The 17,691-nt window shown below is 39.1% G+C and overlaps 2 protein-coding genes across 2 annotated transcripts in view; one reads left to right on the top strand and one right to left on the bottom strand.

Annotated features, from left to right (window-relative positions):
* The first annotated feature begins 768 nt into the window (after nt 1-768).
* LOC138321089 (thrombospondin type-1 domain-containing protein 7A-like) overlaps nt 769-17,691 on the top strand; it is a 278,937-nt gene continuing 262,014 nt past the window's right edge. Inside the window, exons 1-2 of the mRNA XM_069264504.1 lie at nt 769-1,074; nt 1,609-2,391. The gene's annotated coding sequence lies outside the window, so the exon portion shown is untranslated. The remainder of the gene's footprint in view (nt 1,075-1,608; nt 2,392-17,691) is intronic.
* Nucleotides 10,979-13,405, bottom strand: LOC138322197 (neurofilament heavy polypeptide-like). The gene is made up of 2 exons (XM_069266247.1): nt 13,350-13,405; nt 10,979-12,287 (listed from the first exon to the last, which is right to left on the bottom strand). The coding sequence occupies exons 1-2, from the start codon at nt 13,403-13,405 to the stop codon at nt 10,979-10,981; spliced, it is 1,365 nt and encodes a 454-aa protein (XP_069122348.1).

Raw genomic sequence — 17,691 nt, forward strand, 5'->3', positions numbered from 1 at the left:
GACCATATTTTACGGTACTATTAATAGCCTCCGTCCAAACTAACTTCTGTCCAGAGTTTGGAGGATTCCAGTTAGAATCTAGGTATGACTAGATTGGAACGTTTTGTATAAATGAAATAATTCAAACTTATTATACTTATTTAAGCCAAATAATTAGTCATATATTAGGTAGTTGTTATCTTATAGAATTTTCAGGGGCGGCGGTGTACGAGTGGTTAAGATGTCCCGTCATATAACCACAAGCCCTTCATCTCTGGGACCCATGTTCGAATTCCATGTGGGGCAGTTGTCAGGTACTGACTGCTGATTGGTGGCTTTTCTCCGGGTACTCCGGCTTTCCTCCACCAACAATCCTGGCATGGGTTTACATGACCCTAGCTGTTAATAGGACGTTTGACTAATAAAACCAAAACCAAATAGAGAATTTGCTGCAGAATATCTAAAACAAGATAAATAAACAAAATATAAACATTAATTAATAAATAAAAGAAAATGAATTAATTAAAATATGTTAATTGGTGAACAGTATTAAATTGTATGTCTTATTGCTGTTTGATATTTTCCTTTCATGTGCAGTTTCTAAATTTTTTTGAAGTGTTCAGGTTCTATCAGATAAGGTGAGGCTAAATGCAGTTCCCTGACACACCCTATTGTTTTATACCTGTCCATTAGTGTGGTTTAAGGTTGTATAATCAGATCTTACCAGGGTACTAAATACACTGTATGACACCAGCTAAAACAGTAGCAGCTCTGTACACATGTAAGGTATCACAACAGATAGTCATTAAATTCACACCTCGACTGCCCGATAGTAATCAGTTTGTACAATTGTAGTTAGCTTAATGGTGCAGCATATTGTTTTGGATTATAAAAATGTTACGCAACAGGAAGTTGTTATTTACATTTAGTTCTGGAGGGAGTGAATGAAATAAGTCATTTTCATAAGTAAGTTGTAGGAGTTTTGTAGCTCTATCTTACAAAAGACAGTATAGAATAGAGTTTTGATGGAGGGCGGGGCTACAGTGGCTGACTGTAGTCAAGGTGCATGTCTATAACATTCTCAACGCCATGCAGGTATGTTTGTAAGTGTTTTTACTCATGATACTACGAATGACTCTAGCTGGATAAAAGAAAAAAAAAAATTTAAAAAACTAAAGTTTAAAAAAAATTCATGATGTTTCTTTACATAGATTCTATATCAGATTGGAATTACAAGGAAAATGATGTACATTCTGACTCCATCCATCTGCAGTTATCAGATATCCTTATAATTCGGATAATAAAACCCAAATAAATCACCATTATAAAGTAATTATAAAAAGAAATCTTTGAATTGGAGAAAGTTTGTTGCCATCTGTATTTTCATTTTTGATGCCCAAGATTTGTTTTACATGCATGCATGGTAAGAATTAAATGAAATAATCTTATTTTCAAGGAGATCATTCCACATCCGTACTCCCCTTACATTTAATCACACCCCAGTCCATCTCGGGTATAATAAGATACAGGTATTCGGCAATGAAATTATAGAACATGGTGTAACTCTCAAAAACCATTAAAATGGTAATGTGTTCAGAGTAACTGTTGCTGCCGTTTTACCTGTTACAGATAGGATCATATGACCAATAAAATGCGGGAGAATTTCAATGAGAAAATCATTTAATTCACAAGAATGAAACCATGAGACACGACCAGCATTTACCTGTGTAGATTTTAGCATTGTAATCCGTACCTATACCTGTGGATGAAATTATAAAGAAGACAAATTTCAAAAATGACGCTTTGAATTTTCTATAGATCTTGGCTTTTAATAGGGCTTTATTAGCTCTAAGATATATTGGAATTGAAGCCTACAGAAGTCTCGTTAACGGGATGAAGTGAATGTCCTCATGTCGTGGTAATTAATTATATACCTCACATTTCACACCTGGGATTACGACTTGTTGGTATGGTCACGCCTGCTTAAGACGGTCACGGCTAATTCTCCAGTATATGTGCTCCCTGTTGGAACCTCCTGGGTGGATTTACCTTTATTCGTGCTTCACTTTAATACCTCGGAATACATGTATAGGGCAGCCCTGCACTGTGTATACACAATCAGTGGATTGGACAATTGGATAGATTTTATATATAAGTAGGTCCTGTTGAAAGACGTAACCTCTGTGACTTTTGTCCATAACTGGCTGGTTATACAGGTTTGTAATTTTCATATTGATTTCTGGAATCAATCGAGTGGAAATATTTGAAGTTTAATTATAGAGTCAGTGTCTTTAAGATACAGCAAGGTGAATAACATCATTGAAGACTCCTTATGGTATATCTAATGCGTTCAGGACTGGAAATATTCCCCTCGTGTGATTTCTACATCGGAGCCACGTTTTTGTGTTGACGGTAAGTCTTAAGTAATTCTTTGTGTTAGAATGTAATGTGTTTTTATTGTTAAAAATTAATCCTAGCCCTGGAGTAGATTGTAATGTTATACAGATGATTGTTCATAAACTTGTTCTACTATGAAATATCTGGATAATGACATGCACGTTTAAGGGTATGTATATATATTTTCTAATTTATGATATTCCATTATATAAAGGTTGGAATCTTATTGTTATATTTGACTATTGATTTGATTGATTTGTTTATGTCATGAAATTGTAAACAGAAAACAATCCGAATTAGCTAACCCTATGATTATATAAGGATTTTAATTAAACTCTGGGTTATTCAGAATGTCCGCATTGATGTTGTTGACTGTAGTATCATCTTTCATGACAAACACTTAAAAGAATTTGAGCTACAGCTTATTGTGTAGGATAAGATAAAAAGGATTAGAAGGATAGTAAATCTCAATCGTAAAGGGGAAGGAATAAGAGGCAGTCAGTTCAAAGTTTAAGGGAAAAATGTGGGACAGAGTTACATAGCTATAGTTGTGGAATTGGACTGGGTCGACCATCTATATATCTGGCTTAAATGTTTGGCAGTCCTGGGTTTGAGTCTCGGTCTGGCTGCTACATTTTCTCCTGTTACAATGTTAAACTATCAGCTAAGGAGTATATGTTAGACTAGGTTTATATAGATCTGTCCTCCTCAATAATTTGATTTGTCTCCCCTTGGAATGAAAGGATACATAATTAACATGTCAGCTTTGTTTCATTTGTTGCTGTTTTTCCACCACTTTTAAACATATCAAGAAAAAAAAATTTGACGAAACAAAATTGCTTAAGATAATTTATCACTTGAAACTATTGTGCAGTATTCTGTCCCTTGAACCCTTTGGCATCAAGGTCAACTTTTCAACTTTTTCAGTTATTCTAAGCTATAGATCAGGGTGACGCATTGTTTCCAAATTTTTTAAAGCATTAAATTCACAAAATCAAATCTCTATATAACCATTAAGAAGTGAAACAAATATCAGCAACTATGTGAGAAGTAATGACATTCTAGGCTAACCGGTTATGTGAATGCTATAAGGATATTTTCTGTAGAAACCTTATGATTTATATGAAGTTCCCGACGCTTCTTATAGAAACAAATGATGTCACTGACTTAAGACAGTTGGAGACAGATATCTGTTCCTGATGACTTACTTTTTCTATTTTTACACAAGTCATTCATTAATATCCATTATTTAGGAGTTCATACCCAGAACCTATTAGCTTTCTAGGTACAAATTAATAAAAACCTTAATTTAAAGTACAGGTTTGTGTGAAAAATGTTTGTTTGTTGATGAATTGCAGCACTGTCAAGTTGTCATGGAGACAAGCGAGGTGAATCAGGGCAATTTCAAAGACGATGAAAAAATATTTGGTTTCTAAATTATACAACTAAATTGTGATTAACTCTTGTCATGATATAGTTTATACTCTTTTCATGATATAGTTTATACTCTTGTCATGATGTAGTTTATAGTCCTGTAATTTAACCATGCATTAAAATAACATAATTCTTTTACATCAAAATTGATTAACGTCTTGTGTTCTATGAAGTTTTGGCTCCCATCTCTGTATTTGGATAAACTGGCTTGGTAGCCGCATGCAAGTATTGGTAAATTAAAAAAAGGGTGTCTTGATATTTTATTATCTCATATATTCTACCTAAGGTTGCCAGGTTGATGCTTTAAGTCCTTATAGGTTAAGCCCAGACCTTCCTCGAGTACTAAGACAATATGAATGTTTTTCCTATGGGAACTTCAAGGTCCGACTATTTCCCCATTGAAAAAGCCTATGATCCAACAATTAACGCCTTGAAAGGGCTCTATTATAAGTCTGTTCTTTTTGATGTTTCGGCCTATTCCTTTTATAGTATCCATGTGAACGCTGAAGTGTAAAATTGATGTGTACCTTTCCATTTAAACATTTGTGTTGACATTAGACCTGTTGTAGTTAGATTGAATTAAGCTCTTAGTCAATAGTTCAACTGGAAGTGTATCAATCCTGGGTTTGTTTGGGGTATAAACAGTTTTTGATACATTTGTTTAAAAGGAAAAAACAATAGAGCGTTTTAAATGGTTGCACTCTCATATCCAGAGAAAGTCTTTCTTGCGAATTCAATGTTGATGTCAGTTGACTCATATCAACAGTGCGATTTGTCGTCAATAATGTGTTAGCCATAAATAGAATATATAATAATATAAAGGGTATAATTTTGAGTAGGTACCTATTTGGTAATGCTTATGTATTCATAAGGGAAGCTCAATATTTGGTTCTTTATTCAAGAAAAATAAATGCTGTATGAGAACACCTTATCCTTATTATGCTGTACAACAAATTTATTGTTAAAAAAAAGCTTGAGAAATGTTGGCTTGAAATATTTTTTACCAAAAATAGTCCTTTACAAATTTATTTTGAACTCAAATATTTTCAATGTTAATCATATTCCCCATTTAATTCAAAACTGGTAATAATTATATTTAATTTTTCTGTACATTTTTATAGTGTTTATTTGCAAGAGAAAAAAATAAAAAGTTTGTTGCATATGCCTTTAATGTGTCAAATACAATTATGTACTGATACATATTTTATCAGATTTTTGACAGAAATTCTATATTTTTAAAATCTGTTTATAATCTTCCAACACAGTCAAGTAAGTATAGGATTTCTGAGTCTACATAAGTATGTTAATTCATTATCTGTCTGATTGCTATTTGTCATGAACAAGACAAAATAATCTTCTTCAATCCTGATTTATTGGTCACCTGTACAATAGCGATACCTGTTTATCATGAATAAGTAAACCGATAGAATCCTCCAATGATTCTGGTTCCGACTACCCGTACATCTCGTATACAAATTCCTCAAGACTAACTGCCTACATAAAACCATCGTTTTATTTAGAATTTATATTTTATGGCCCCGTTCGCTTACTCTAATTTCAGGGTTTATTCAATTGACCATTTGAGGTGTATTGTTAAGTGGTCAATTTTTTGGCCATTATAAGAGGTAACCGATATGAATTTAGGACAGTGATACTTCACGGTACATAATTAAGGGTAATACACACCCAATTACTTTGTCAGCCCCTAGTGTGACAGTCAGACACAGAATTTTGACATAAAAATATGGTATTTTTATAGTTTCAAATTCATTTTAAAAATGCGCTAAAATATTTTGCAAATGAAACATATAAATCATCATTTTCATTGTGCTTAGTTCTTGATTGGAATACAGATGTTTGAAGCTGTTGATACTATAGAACACCTAGAGTTACAATTGACGACATACATTGTACAGGTACAATAATTGTTGATATTTCTTTTGACAGTTTGAAAAAAAAAAAAAAAAAAAATGATGGACCATGTACACCTCTTTAAACCTTTGTCTTACTCTGACAGTTTTAACATCCAATTATGGGTAGATGCTGACCTGAGATCTATGTCTGAAATTATTTTGATCGACGTAACATAATGAGCTGGTGAAATACATAGGTAGCGTTTTCTTATAAAAACTGTTCTTGAAGGTTGGTTGATTATTATTGGATACTTTGGTTTTCCTCTTTAGACCCTGACATCACATATCCTTGAATGCCAAATAAATACATAATAAAACAACAAATCATTGGGTTATAATACAAAACTTCTACACCTGATAATTATTTTGACTCAAAGCCTAGTCTTACTGTGATCTACATGGACCATGCAAATCTGGCATGGGTAAATTAAGATAAAAAGAAACCCTTGTAAACTGTATATTGTCGAAGGGGATGGGACATGTTAAGATGAATGGTGTAGTATTTTACTCGGATGAGTAAGGATATTGCGGAACAAAGAGACATCCATGTTCCTGGTGGATTAAGTTCAAACATTTGTAAAATGATACAGTAAAATGACAGAATACACTCACGGTTGTTACTTCCAGATTTCACCACAGTTTACAACAGATTTAACAATCCATGCATCAGTTTGATATGCTGAAACAGATTCAACATCTCAATTTTAAAATGATTTTACAATTTCTGCATTCATGAATAGTTTGTTGAAGCAATTTCAATCAAGATCAATATATAGTCACCACAGTTTTGAAAAGAATAAAAAAAAAATTGTATTCAAAAATACTCAGATGAAAAAATAATATTTTTTTTAGTCATATTGTAAATCCTGTTTGACAAATTATTGCAAAGTGTGAATGAGCATTGTCAATATCTGAGAGATTCCTCAAAGTACTAGTCATTAAGGTAGTGTTTTTTGAGAATCCTAGATTAAGGGGTTTGTGTGGGAAGTGTCATTCCTGTGGTTGTGACCAAGTCACCTGTGGACCCGAGGTTTGAGTACACCTGTAGGATTTACGTTATACCACTGATGCATAGCCTTCGATGACTTGTTCAATTAGGTTTGATGGACATCACCTGTCTATTTTCTTTTCTGTCTTTCTGAAATTTGGTGCAGATGTGACAACGTTGCTAATTAGTTAGAGGGTACTTCAGTAAGCTTGAATATAGTTTGTTAAAGAACTGTAACATATACTCCATATCAACCTAACTTCTCTCTGCATGGATAGGTGGTCTTTTGACACAGGTAAACTATTTGTACAGGTAAATTGTACTTTGCTTTCGACAGGTATTTATACACAAGTATTCTTGGGCAAGTGGTTTTACTACTAGGCTTCTTAATGTTTCCGTCATTTTCAAATAAGCTCATCTTCTGTATTTCAAACAGGTCCTTTACTTAAACATACTGTAATGTTGTGTCTCTTCACGTACCATCCATATTTCATTTGAAGGTGGTAGACGTTTAATCTTACAAACATTTCTAGGTTTTTTTTTTCAAACCTGTGAATATATACTCATACTTCTGAATGAAATGTCGTGTACAAGTTTTATTTACATATAAAAATAGTACTTTAGTGGAAATTTTAGTTATACAACAAAAAATTGTCACTCGAGTCATGAGAAAATTTGGATGCTCAGAACAGAGCAGCCTGAAGGTCAATGCATGTATACCTGGTCTGAATTCGAACCTCTAATTAAATATGGAGAAATGTTTAACCTTAGGTGTTAGTGAAGATAGATAAGGACTAAATGCCATGTGGCCGACACAAAAACCTGCCAGTCATTGCTACACGAAATAATACTGAAATCTGATATAGACCTCTTGTGTTTACATAGCATTATATAGTTTGTGTACCCAGAAAAGGATATAGCTGTATTTGGGGTGTAAAATTTGAAAAGGAAGATGGACTTTTAATGAAAATGTCCGTATCAGATTTAGTAGCATTGGACATTTATGGAGAAATAGAGTATTAAATGGTGACCTATGGTCATTAAAAATGTTGGTCTCATCCAAACTGACCACCCCAGTTAAATGATTTACGATATTTTGACTCCATAAAACAGATATTATCTACCATACTTGTCACTCAGGGTGGATGACACCTCATAAAAATTTTGTATTTCTTTTATATGATATAAATTGAATGAAATATTATTGAAAATGCAGTCAGTATTTGTAAAATCAAAATTGTTTTGTTGGCAGGCGAGAGGAAGAAGAGAGCCAGAGGCATCTTGTATTATAGATATAGAACTTGCATTCCTTTTCATTTTTAGTGAAATAGAATTTTGTTGAAATTGAAATCTAATATTACTCATGTCTGTTGCATCCTCTCATGTCCTATCACATCCTATCTATCCTTGTCATCTGATTTTCTGTCCTATCCTAGCTGTCCCATTGTATCTTTATGTCACCTGCCATGTCCTAGCTGTCCCATTATATGTTTATCATGTGATCTGTCATGTCCTAGCTGTCCCACTGTGTCTTGTCATGTCCTAGCTGTCCCACTGTGTCTTGTCATATCACCTGTTATGTCCTAGCTGTCCCACAGTGTCTTGTCATATCACCTGTTATGTCCTAGCTGTCCAACTGTGTCTTGTCATGTCCTAGCTGTCCCACTGTGTCTTTTCATGTCACCTGCTATGTCCTAGCTGTCCTACTGTGTCTTGTCATATCACCTGTTATGTCCTAGCTGTCCAACGGTCTGTGTCATGTCTTGTCATGTCATGTCCTAGCTGTCCCATTGTGTCTTGTCATGTCACCTGCCGTGTCCTTAGCTGTCCCATTGTGTCTTGTCATGTCACCTGACGTGTCCTAGCTGTCCCATTGTGTCTTGTCATGTCACCTGACGTGTCCTAGCTTTCCCACTGTGTGTTGTCATGTCACCTGATGTCCTAGCTGTCCACTGTGTGTTGTCATGTCACCTGACGTGTCCTAGCTGTCCCATTGTGTCTTGTCATGTCACCTGACGTGTCCTAGCTTCCCATGTGCTTGTTGTCATGTCACCTGCCATGTCCTAGCTGTCCCCATTGTGTCTTGTCATGTCACCTGACATGTCCTAGCTGTCCCATTGTGTCTTGTCATGTCACCTGACGTGTCCTAGCTGTCCCATTGTGTCTTGTCATGTCACCTGACGTGTCCTAGCTTTCCCACTGTGTGTTGTCATGTCACCTGCCATGTCCTAGCTGTCCCATTGTGTCTTGTCATGTCACCTGACGTGTCCTAGCTGTCCCACTGTGTGTTGTCATGTCACCTGCCATGTCCTAGCTGTCCCATTGTGTCTTGTCATGTCACCTGACGTGTCCTAGCTGTCCCACTGTGTCTTGTCATGTCACCTGACGTGTCCTAGCTGTCCCACTGTGTCTTGTCATGTCACCTGCCATGTCCTAGCTGTCCCATTGTGTCTTGTCATGTCACCTGACGTGTCCTAGCTGTCCCATTGTGTCTTGTCATGTCACCTGACGTGTCCTAGCTGTCCCACTGTGTGTTGTCATGTCACCTGCCATGTCCTAGCTGTCCCATTGTGTCTTGTCATGTCACCTGACGTGTCCTAGCTGTCCCATTGTGTCTTGTCATGTCACCTGACGTGTCCTAGCTGTCCCATTGTGTCTTGTCATGTCACCTGACGTGTCCTAGCTGTCCCATTGTGTCTTGTCATGTCACCTGACGTGTCCTAGCTGTCCCATTGTGTCTTGTCATGTCACCTGACGTGTCCTAGCTGTCCCATTGTGTCTTGTCATGTCACCTGACGTGTCCTAGCTGTCCCATTGTGTCTTGTCATGTCACCTGACGTGTCCTAGCTGTCCCATTGTGTCTTGTCATGTCACCTGACGTGTCCTAGCTGTCCCACTGTGTGTTGTCATGTCACCTGACGTGTCCTAGCTGTCCCATTGTGTCTTGTCATGTCACCTGACGTGTCCTAGCTGTCCCATTGTGTCTTGTCATGTCACCTGACGTGTCCTAGCTGTCCCATTGTGTCTTGTCATGTCACCTGACGTGTCCTAGCTGTCCCATTGTGTCTTGTCATGTCACCTGACGTGTCCTAGCTGTCCCATTGTGTCTTGTCATGTCACCTGACGTGTCCTAGCTGTCCCATGTGTGTCATGTCCCTGACGTGTCCTAGCTGTCCCATTGTGTCTTGTCATGTCACCTGACGTGTCCTAGCTGTCCCATTGTGTCTTGTCATGTCACCTGACGTGTCCTAGCTGTCCCATTGTGTCTTGTCATGTCACCTGACGTGTCCTAGCTGTCCCATTGTGTCTTGTCATGTCACCTGACGTGTCCTAGCTGTCCCATTGTGTCTTGTCATGTCACCTGACGTGTCCTAGCTGTCCCACTGTGTCTTGTCATGTCACCTGACGTGTCCTAGCTGTCCCATTGTGTCTTGTCATGTCACCTGACGTGTCCTAGCTGTCCCATTGTGTCTTGTCATGTCACCTGACGTGTCCTAGCTGTCCCATTGTGTCTTGTCATGTCACCTGACGTGTCCTAGCTGTCCCATTGTGTCTTGTCATGTCACCTGACCATGTCCTAGCTGTCCCATTGTGTCTTGTCATGTCACTCACTGTTAGTCCAGCGCCATTTGTTGTCATGTCACCTGAGTTCTAGCTGTTTGAATGACCTGATGTGTCTATTGTACACATGTTAGTTCATGTACTTATCTCCTGAGTCAGGGATTTATTTGCCTTTCCTAGTAGCAAGCGACCATGTCAGTCTTTGACTATCTGGTTTGAATGCCTGGCTGGTTAGTCCTTGTCAGTTACTATTTGACTATCTGGTTTGATGCCTGGCTGGGAGTCTTGTCAGTATTTGACTATCTGGTTTGTATGCCTGGCTGGGTAGTCCTTGTCAGTATTTGACTATCTGGTTTGAATGCCTGGCTGGTAGTCCTTGTCAGTATTTGACTATCTGGTTTGAATGCCTGGCTGGTAGTCCTTGTCAGTATTTGACTATCTGGTTTGTATGCCTGGCTGGGACTCCTTGTCAGTATTTGACTATCTGGTTTGTATGCCTGGCTGGGACTTCTTGTCAGTATTTGACTATCTGGTTTGTATGCCTGGCTGGGACTCCTTGTCAGTATTTGACTATCTGGTTTGAATGCCTGGCTGGTAGTCCTTGTCAGTATTTGACTATCTGGTTTGTATGCCTGGCTGGTAGTCCTTGTCAGTATTTGACTATCTGGTTTGTATGCCTGGCTGGATAGTCCTTGTCAGTATTTGACTATCTGGTTTGAAATGCCTGGCTGGTAGTCCTTGTCAGTATTTGACTATCTGGTTTGAATGCCTGGCTGGTAGTCCTTGTCAGTATTTGACTATCTGGTTTGAATGCCTGGCTGGGAGTCCTTGTCAGTATTTGACTATCTGGTTTGAATGCCTGGCTGGGACTTCTTGTCAGTATTTGACTAGCTGGTTTGAATGCCTGGCTGGTAGTCCTTGTCAGTATTTGACTATCTGGTTTGAATGCCTGGCTGGTAGTCCTTGTCAGTATTTGACTATCTGGTTTGAATGCCTGGCTGGTAGTCCTTGTCAGTATTTGACTATCTGGTTTGAATGCCTGGCTGGTAGTCCTTGTCAGTATTTGACTATCTGGTTTGAATGCCTGGCTGGGACTCCTTGTCAGTATTTGACTAGCTGGTTTGAATGCCTGGCTGGTAGTCCTTGTCAGTATTTGACTATCTGGTTTGTATGCCTGGCTGGTAGTCCTTGTCAGTATTTGACTATCTGGTTTGTATGCCTGGCTGGTAGTCCTTGTCAGTATTTGACTAGCTGGTTTGAATGCCTGGCTGGGACTCCTTGTCAGTATTTGACTAGCTGGTTTGAATGCCTGGCTGGTAGTCCTTGTCAGTATTTGACTAGCTGGTTTGAATGCCTGGCTGGGACTTCTTGTCAGTATTTGACTATCTGGTTTGAATGCCTGGCTGGTAGTCCTTGTCAGTATTTGACTATCTGGTTTGTATGCCTGGCTGGGACTTCTTGTCAGTATTTGACTAGCTGGTTTGAATGCCTGGCTGGGACTCCTTGTCAGTATTTGACTAGCTGGTTTGAATGCCTGGCTGGGACTCCTTGTCAGTATTTGACCAGCTGGTTTGAATGCCTGGCTGGGACTCCTTGTCAGTATTTGACTAGCTGGTTTGAATGCCTGGCTGGGACTTCTTGTCAGTATTTGACTATCTGGTTTGTATGCCTGGCTGGGACTTCTTGTCAGTATTTGACTATCTGGTTTGAATGCCTGGCTGGTAGTCCTTGTCAGTATTTGACCAGCTGGTTTGAATGCCTGGCTGGGACTTCTTGTCAGTATTTGACCAGCTGGTTTGTATGCCTGGCTGGGACTTCTTGTCAGTATTTGACCAGCTGGTTTGTATGCCTGGCTGGGTCCTTTTGTCAGTATTTGACCAGCTGGTTTGAATGCCTGGCTGGACTTCCTTGTCAGTATTTGACCAGCTGGTTTGAATGCCTGGCTGGTACTTCTTGTCAGTATTTGACCAGCTGGTTTGATGCCTGGCTGGGACTCCTTGTCAGTATTTGACCAGCTGGTTTGAATGCCTGCTGGTAGTCCTTGTCAGTATTTTGACCACAGCTGGTTTGAAATGCCTGGCTGGTAGTCCTTGTCAGTATTTGACCAGCTGGTTTGAATGCCTGGCTGGGACTTCTTGTCAGTATTTGACCAGCTGGTTTGTATGCCTGGCTGGGACTTCTTGTCAGTATTTGACCAGCTGGTTTGAATGCCTGGCTGGGACTTCCTTGTCAGTATTTGACCAGCTGGTTTGTATGCCTGGCATGGGACTTCTTGTCAGTATTTGACCAGGCTGGTTTGTATGCCTGGCTGGGATTCTTGTCAGTATTTTGACCAGTCTGGTTTGAATGCCTGGCTGGAGTCCTTGTTAGTTATTTGGACCAGCTGGTTTTGAATGCCTGGCTGGTTGAGTCCTTGTCAGTATTTGACCAGCTGGTTTGAATGCCTGGCTGGGACTTCTTGTCAGTATTTGACCAGCTGGTTTGAATGCCTGGCTGGGACTTCTTGTCCAGTATTTGACCAGCTGGTTTGAATGCCTGGCTGGGACTTTCTTGTCAGTATTTTGACCAGCTGGTGTTAGTGGTATGCCTGGCTGGGACTTCTTGTCAGTATTTGACCAGCTGGTTTGTATGCCTGGCTGGGGACTTTCTTGTCAGTATTTGACCTGCTGGTTTGTATGTAATGGCTGGGGACTTCTTGTCAGTATTTGACCAGCTGGTCTTGAAATTGCCCTGGCTGCGGACTTCTTGACAGTATTTGCGACAGCTTGGTTTGAATGCCTGGCTGGTTAGTCTCTTGTCAGTATTTGACAAGCTGGTTTGAATGCCTGGCTGGTAGACTTCTTGTTAGTATTTGACCAGCTGGTTTGAATGCCTGGCTGGTAGTTCCTTGTCAGTATTTGACAGCTGGTGTTGAATGCCTGGCTGCGAAGAGTCCTTGTCAGTATTTGACCAGCTGGTTGAATGCTGCTGGTCTTGTCGGGGACCAGCTCTTGTCTGGTGGAAGTCCTTGTCACTAGCTGGTTTGAATGCCTGGCTGGGATCCGCCTTGTCAGTATTTGACTAGCTGGTTTGAATGCCTGGCTGGGAACGCCTTGTTCAGTATTTGTCCAGCTGGTTTGAATCCTGCTGCCATGTTAGTCCTTGTCTTGTCAGTATTTGCTGGTTTGAATGCCTGGCTGGAAAGTCCTTGTGTATTTGACCAGCTGGTTGTATGTCCTTGTCAGTATTTGATAGCTGGTTTGAATGCCTGGCTGGGACGCCTTGTCAGTATTTGACTAGTGGTTTGAATGCCTGGCTGGTAGTCCTTGTTAGTATTTGACCAGCTGGTTTGAATGCTGGCTGGTAGTCATTGTCAGTATTTTGACCAGCTGGTTTGTATGCCTGGCTGGAAGTCCTTTGTATTTTGACCAGTGGTTTGAATGCCTGGCTGGGACAGTATTTGACCAGCTGGTTTGAATGCCTGGCTGGGGACTTCTTGTGTCAGGCTGGTGAAGTAGTCCTTGTCAGTGTTTGACTAGCTGGTTTGAATGCCTGGCTGGTAGTCCTTGTCAGTATTTGACTATCTGGTTTGTATGCCTGGCTGGTAGTCCTTGTCAGTATTTGACTATCTGGTTTGAATGCCTGGCTGGTAGTCCTTGTCAGTATTTGACTATCTGGTTTGAATGCCTGGCTGGACAGTCCTTGTCAGTATTTGACTATCTGGTTTGAATGCCTGGCTTGTAGTCCTTGTCAGTATTTGACTATCTGGTTTGTATGCCTGGCTGGTAGTCCTTGTCAGTATTTGACTAGCTGGTTTGAATGCCTGGCTGGTAGTCCTTGTCAGTATTTGACTAGCTGGTTTTGAATGCCTGGCTGGTAGTCCTTGTCAGTATTTGACTATCTGGTTTGAATGCCTGGCTGGTACTTCTTGTCAGTATTTGACTATCTGGTTTGAATGCCTGGCTGGTAGTCCTTGTCAGTATTTGACTATCTGGTTTGTATGCCTGGCTGGGAGTCCTTGTCAGTATTTGACTAGCTGGTTTGTATGCCTGGCTGGGAAGTTCCTTGTCAGTATTTGACTATCTGGTTTGAATGCCTGGCTGGGAGTCCTTGTCAGTATTTGACTATCTGGTTTGAATGCCTGGCTGGTACTCCTTGTCAGTATTTGACTAGCTGGTTTGAATGCCTGGCTGGTAGTCCTTGTCAGTATTTGACTATCTGGTTTGTATGCCTGGCTGGTAGTCCTTGTCAGTATTTGACTAGCTGGTTTGAATGCCTGGCTGGTAGTCCTTGTCAGTATTTGACTATCTGGTTTGAATGCCTGGCTGGTAGTCCTTGTCAGTATTTGACTAACTGGTTTGTATGCCTGGCTGGTAGTCCTTGTCAGTATTTGACTATCTGGTTTGTATGCCTGGCTGGTAGTCCTTGTCAGTATTTGACTATCTGGTTTGTATGCCTGGCTGGGTACTCCTTGTCAGTATTTGACTATCTGGTTTGTATGCCTGGCTGGGAGTCCTTGTCAGTATTTGACTAGCTGGTTTGTATGCCTGGCTGGAGTCCTTGTCAGTATTTGACTAGCTGGTTTGTATGCCTGGCTGGTAGTCCTTGTCAGGTATTTGACTAGCTGGTTTGAATGCCTGGCTGGTAGTCCTTGTCAGTATTTGACTAGCTGGTTTTGAATGCCTGGCTGGTAGTCCTTGTCAGTATTTGACCAGCTGGTTTGAATGCCTGGCTGGTAGTCCTTGTCAGTATTTGACCAGCTGGTTTGAATGCCTGGCTGGGACTTCTTGTTGTGGTATTCTTGTCAGCTGGTTTGAATGCCTGGCTGGGACTTCTTGTCAGTATTTGACAGCTGGTTTGAATGCCTGGCTGGACTCCTTGTCAGTATTTGACCTATCTGGTTTGAATGCCTGGCTGGTAGTCCTTGTCAGTATTTGACTAGCTGGTTTGAATGCCTGGCTGGGATTCCTTGTCAGTATTTGACTAGCTGGTTTGAATGCCTGGCTGGGACTTCTTGTCTGTATTTGACCAGCTGGTTTGAATGCCTGGCTGGGATTCCTTGTCAGTATTTGACTAGCTGGTTTGAATGCCTGGCTGGGACTTCTTGTCAGTATTTGACCAGCTGGTTTGAATGCCTGGCTGGGATTCCTTGTCAGTATTTGACTAGCTGGTTTGAATGCCTGGCTTGGAGTCATCAGTGGTATGCTTCAGTGCGATAGCACTTTGAAAAATTATATTATTGTAAATTTATATATTTCTCAAAGAAGACATAAAAAACCAAAGAGGAACGTGTCTTTATATTGCATTAGCTGATGAAAGGGCATGTGACAATAAAAAGTCAATTAAACAATCTATGAATTAATTGTTAGCAAGGGACTAAGTCCATAGCGATTTCAGAACTTTGAATTTTAATTCAATTTCTATTATATTGGGTACAATTAACCTCTTAAGTGACATGTTTAGACATTAATTATATTATCATTTCGTGTACACATTAGAGAATATTACGAAATAACATTTGTGCCCCAATTATAAACACCTTCACAGATTTCTGTTTACTTATACATTGTAGCCCTTTATTCAAAACAGACAAGTCAAACTCTGAATTTGATGTTCTCTTAATTGTTTTGTCAGTGTATATATATCTGAAGGTTATTTGACATTATTTTTATTCTTTAATTCATCACGGGAAATGGACAATATACTTGAATTCAGGTTTCAGAGCAAGAGCAGTAATTTCTATTGAATAAACAAGATCAGACTTAATCGGTTTTTAATCGATTACATTTCCAGGGCTAAGTTGTTCATTAGAGTAGTTACGGTACTCTCCGCTAATTAAGTTTGTTGGACAGCCAGAGTGCTATACTACTCAATATGTCAGCTCAAAACAAGGTTATCTAATGATTCATTTGAGAAAAGACATGTGGACATTGATTAAGAGATATTGATGAGACTCTGTTTTAGACAAACTGAGAATGCTGACGTTAAAATTGTTGTATTTGATGCTAGGCTCCTACTTTCAGTAATAAGGCAATGATTGGAACACTGACGAAGTCTAAAACCAAAAAAAAATCTTCCATAAGATTAAAGATCAATGGAATTGCTATGATGTCATAAGCTTGGGTTAATGAATTAGTCAAATATTTAACATGATGTTGACATAGGGTTCCGAAGAGGTATTTAACAAATGTTAAAATAAGGTAAGATATGATGAAATTAGGTCAACACAGGTCAAGGTCAGAAAATAAGGGAAACGATATAGTGGTGTAATTAGTTTGAACATTTTGGACAATATAATCATTGAATGGTTATTGTCAGAGAATCATACACAATAGGTCAAGTAATTATGGTCATAAAGCTAATAACACAGCACTCTAGTGGTCAATAATTTGGTCAAGTCTCAAGTATGGACTTTTCAGGCATTTAGCCCAGATTTTAATTGTAATTAACAAACAAACTCTTAGTTTACAGCTGAACATACATTTTTATAGTTACTGATTCTCCTACCATTAAATGGATTACATTACAGTAAGATCATGTTTATATGTGATGTACTACCTCGGGATATTTCAATACAGAAGAATAACACATTTACTAATGTCTTGTAATCTGTATGTATATATACCCACATGTGGTGATCGGTATTATGTGTCTGTCACCAACCAGAACACTTGTTTACACCCTGTTTACCCTGCGTATTACGATTGTCAACGATTGAATTAGCCGAATTGTAGACGTTAAAGTTACCTGATAATGAAATGTTATGAAACCATTGTCACATATATTAACTGTTAATCGCTGTACTATTGTCCTGCCGCCCAAGGTTAAGTTAAGCGGCGGTGATATTTTTGTTAGATTTCTTACAATTTTATGTGGATGCCAAAACTCGAGTGATTGACACGCCGATTGCTGATTACCTCATTACAGACGGTTATTGATAGAACATTAAGACCACACACAAGCATCTACCTGTACTGATGTTGTTACATCTAACTTTCAATATTGAAAAATAGGTTTCTTGTTTTTATGTACCTGTCACACAGTGGGAGTGGGAGGGATATGTTGTTACAGATGCTCAAATGTCACATTGTCTTATTAATATAGGGGCATGCATTTTGTCTCGCAGACATTTCTATTTTTCCCTTATCTTTTTTTTTCAAATGCTGAATGCTGGTTGAGTTTAAACACACTATTTTCATTTTATAACAGATGATGCAAGAGCTTTGGCAATTTTCTCCAGGGCCTCCACTTTCATTCACAAATCAACTCCACAATCCAAATCTACTTGCATATACCGGTATATTGCAAAAATCAAATCAAAGATAATTATCATTAGAAATATATTAAATTACATAATTATATCATATGTTTTATTTTTGGCAACTAAAGACAAAAACGACATAAACTTTCATACATTATTAATGTACTGATACAGAATAT

This window comes from Argopecten irradians, chromosome 4 (genome assembly GCF_041381155.1).
Source record: "Argopecten irradians isolate NY chromosome 4, Ai_NY, whole genome shotgun sequence".
NCBI classification, from domain to species: domain Eukaryota; kingdom Metazoa; phylum Mollusca; class Bivalvia; order Pectinida; family Pectinidae; genus Argopecten; species Argopecten irradians.

Bases quoted from the DNA above. Each gene is read 5' to 3' on its own strand.
- LOC138322197 (XM_069266247.1), bottom strand. From the start codon at position 13,405: ATGGCAGCAGGATTCAAACCAGCTGGACAAATACTGAACAAGGCGTTC. The intron at 12,288-13,349 runs GCATTCAAACCA...CATTCAAACCAG, and splicing joins AACAAGGCGTTCCCAGCCAG to CTGGTCAAATACTGACAAGG.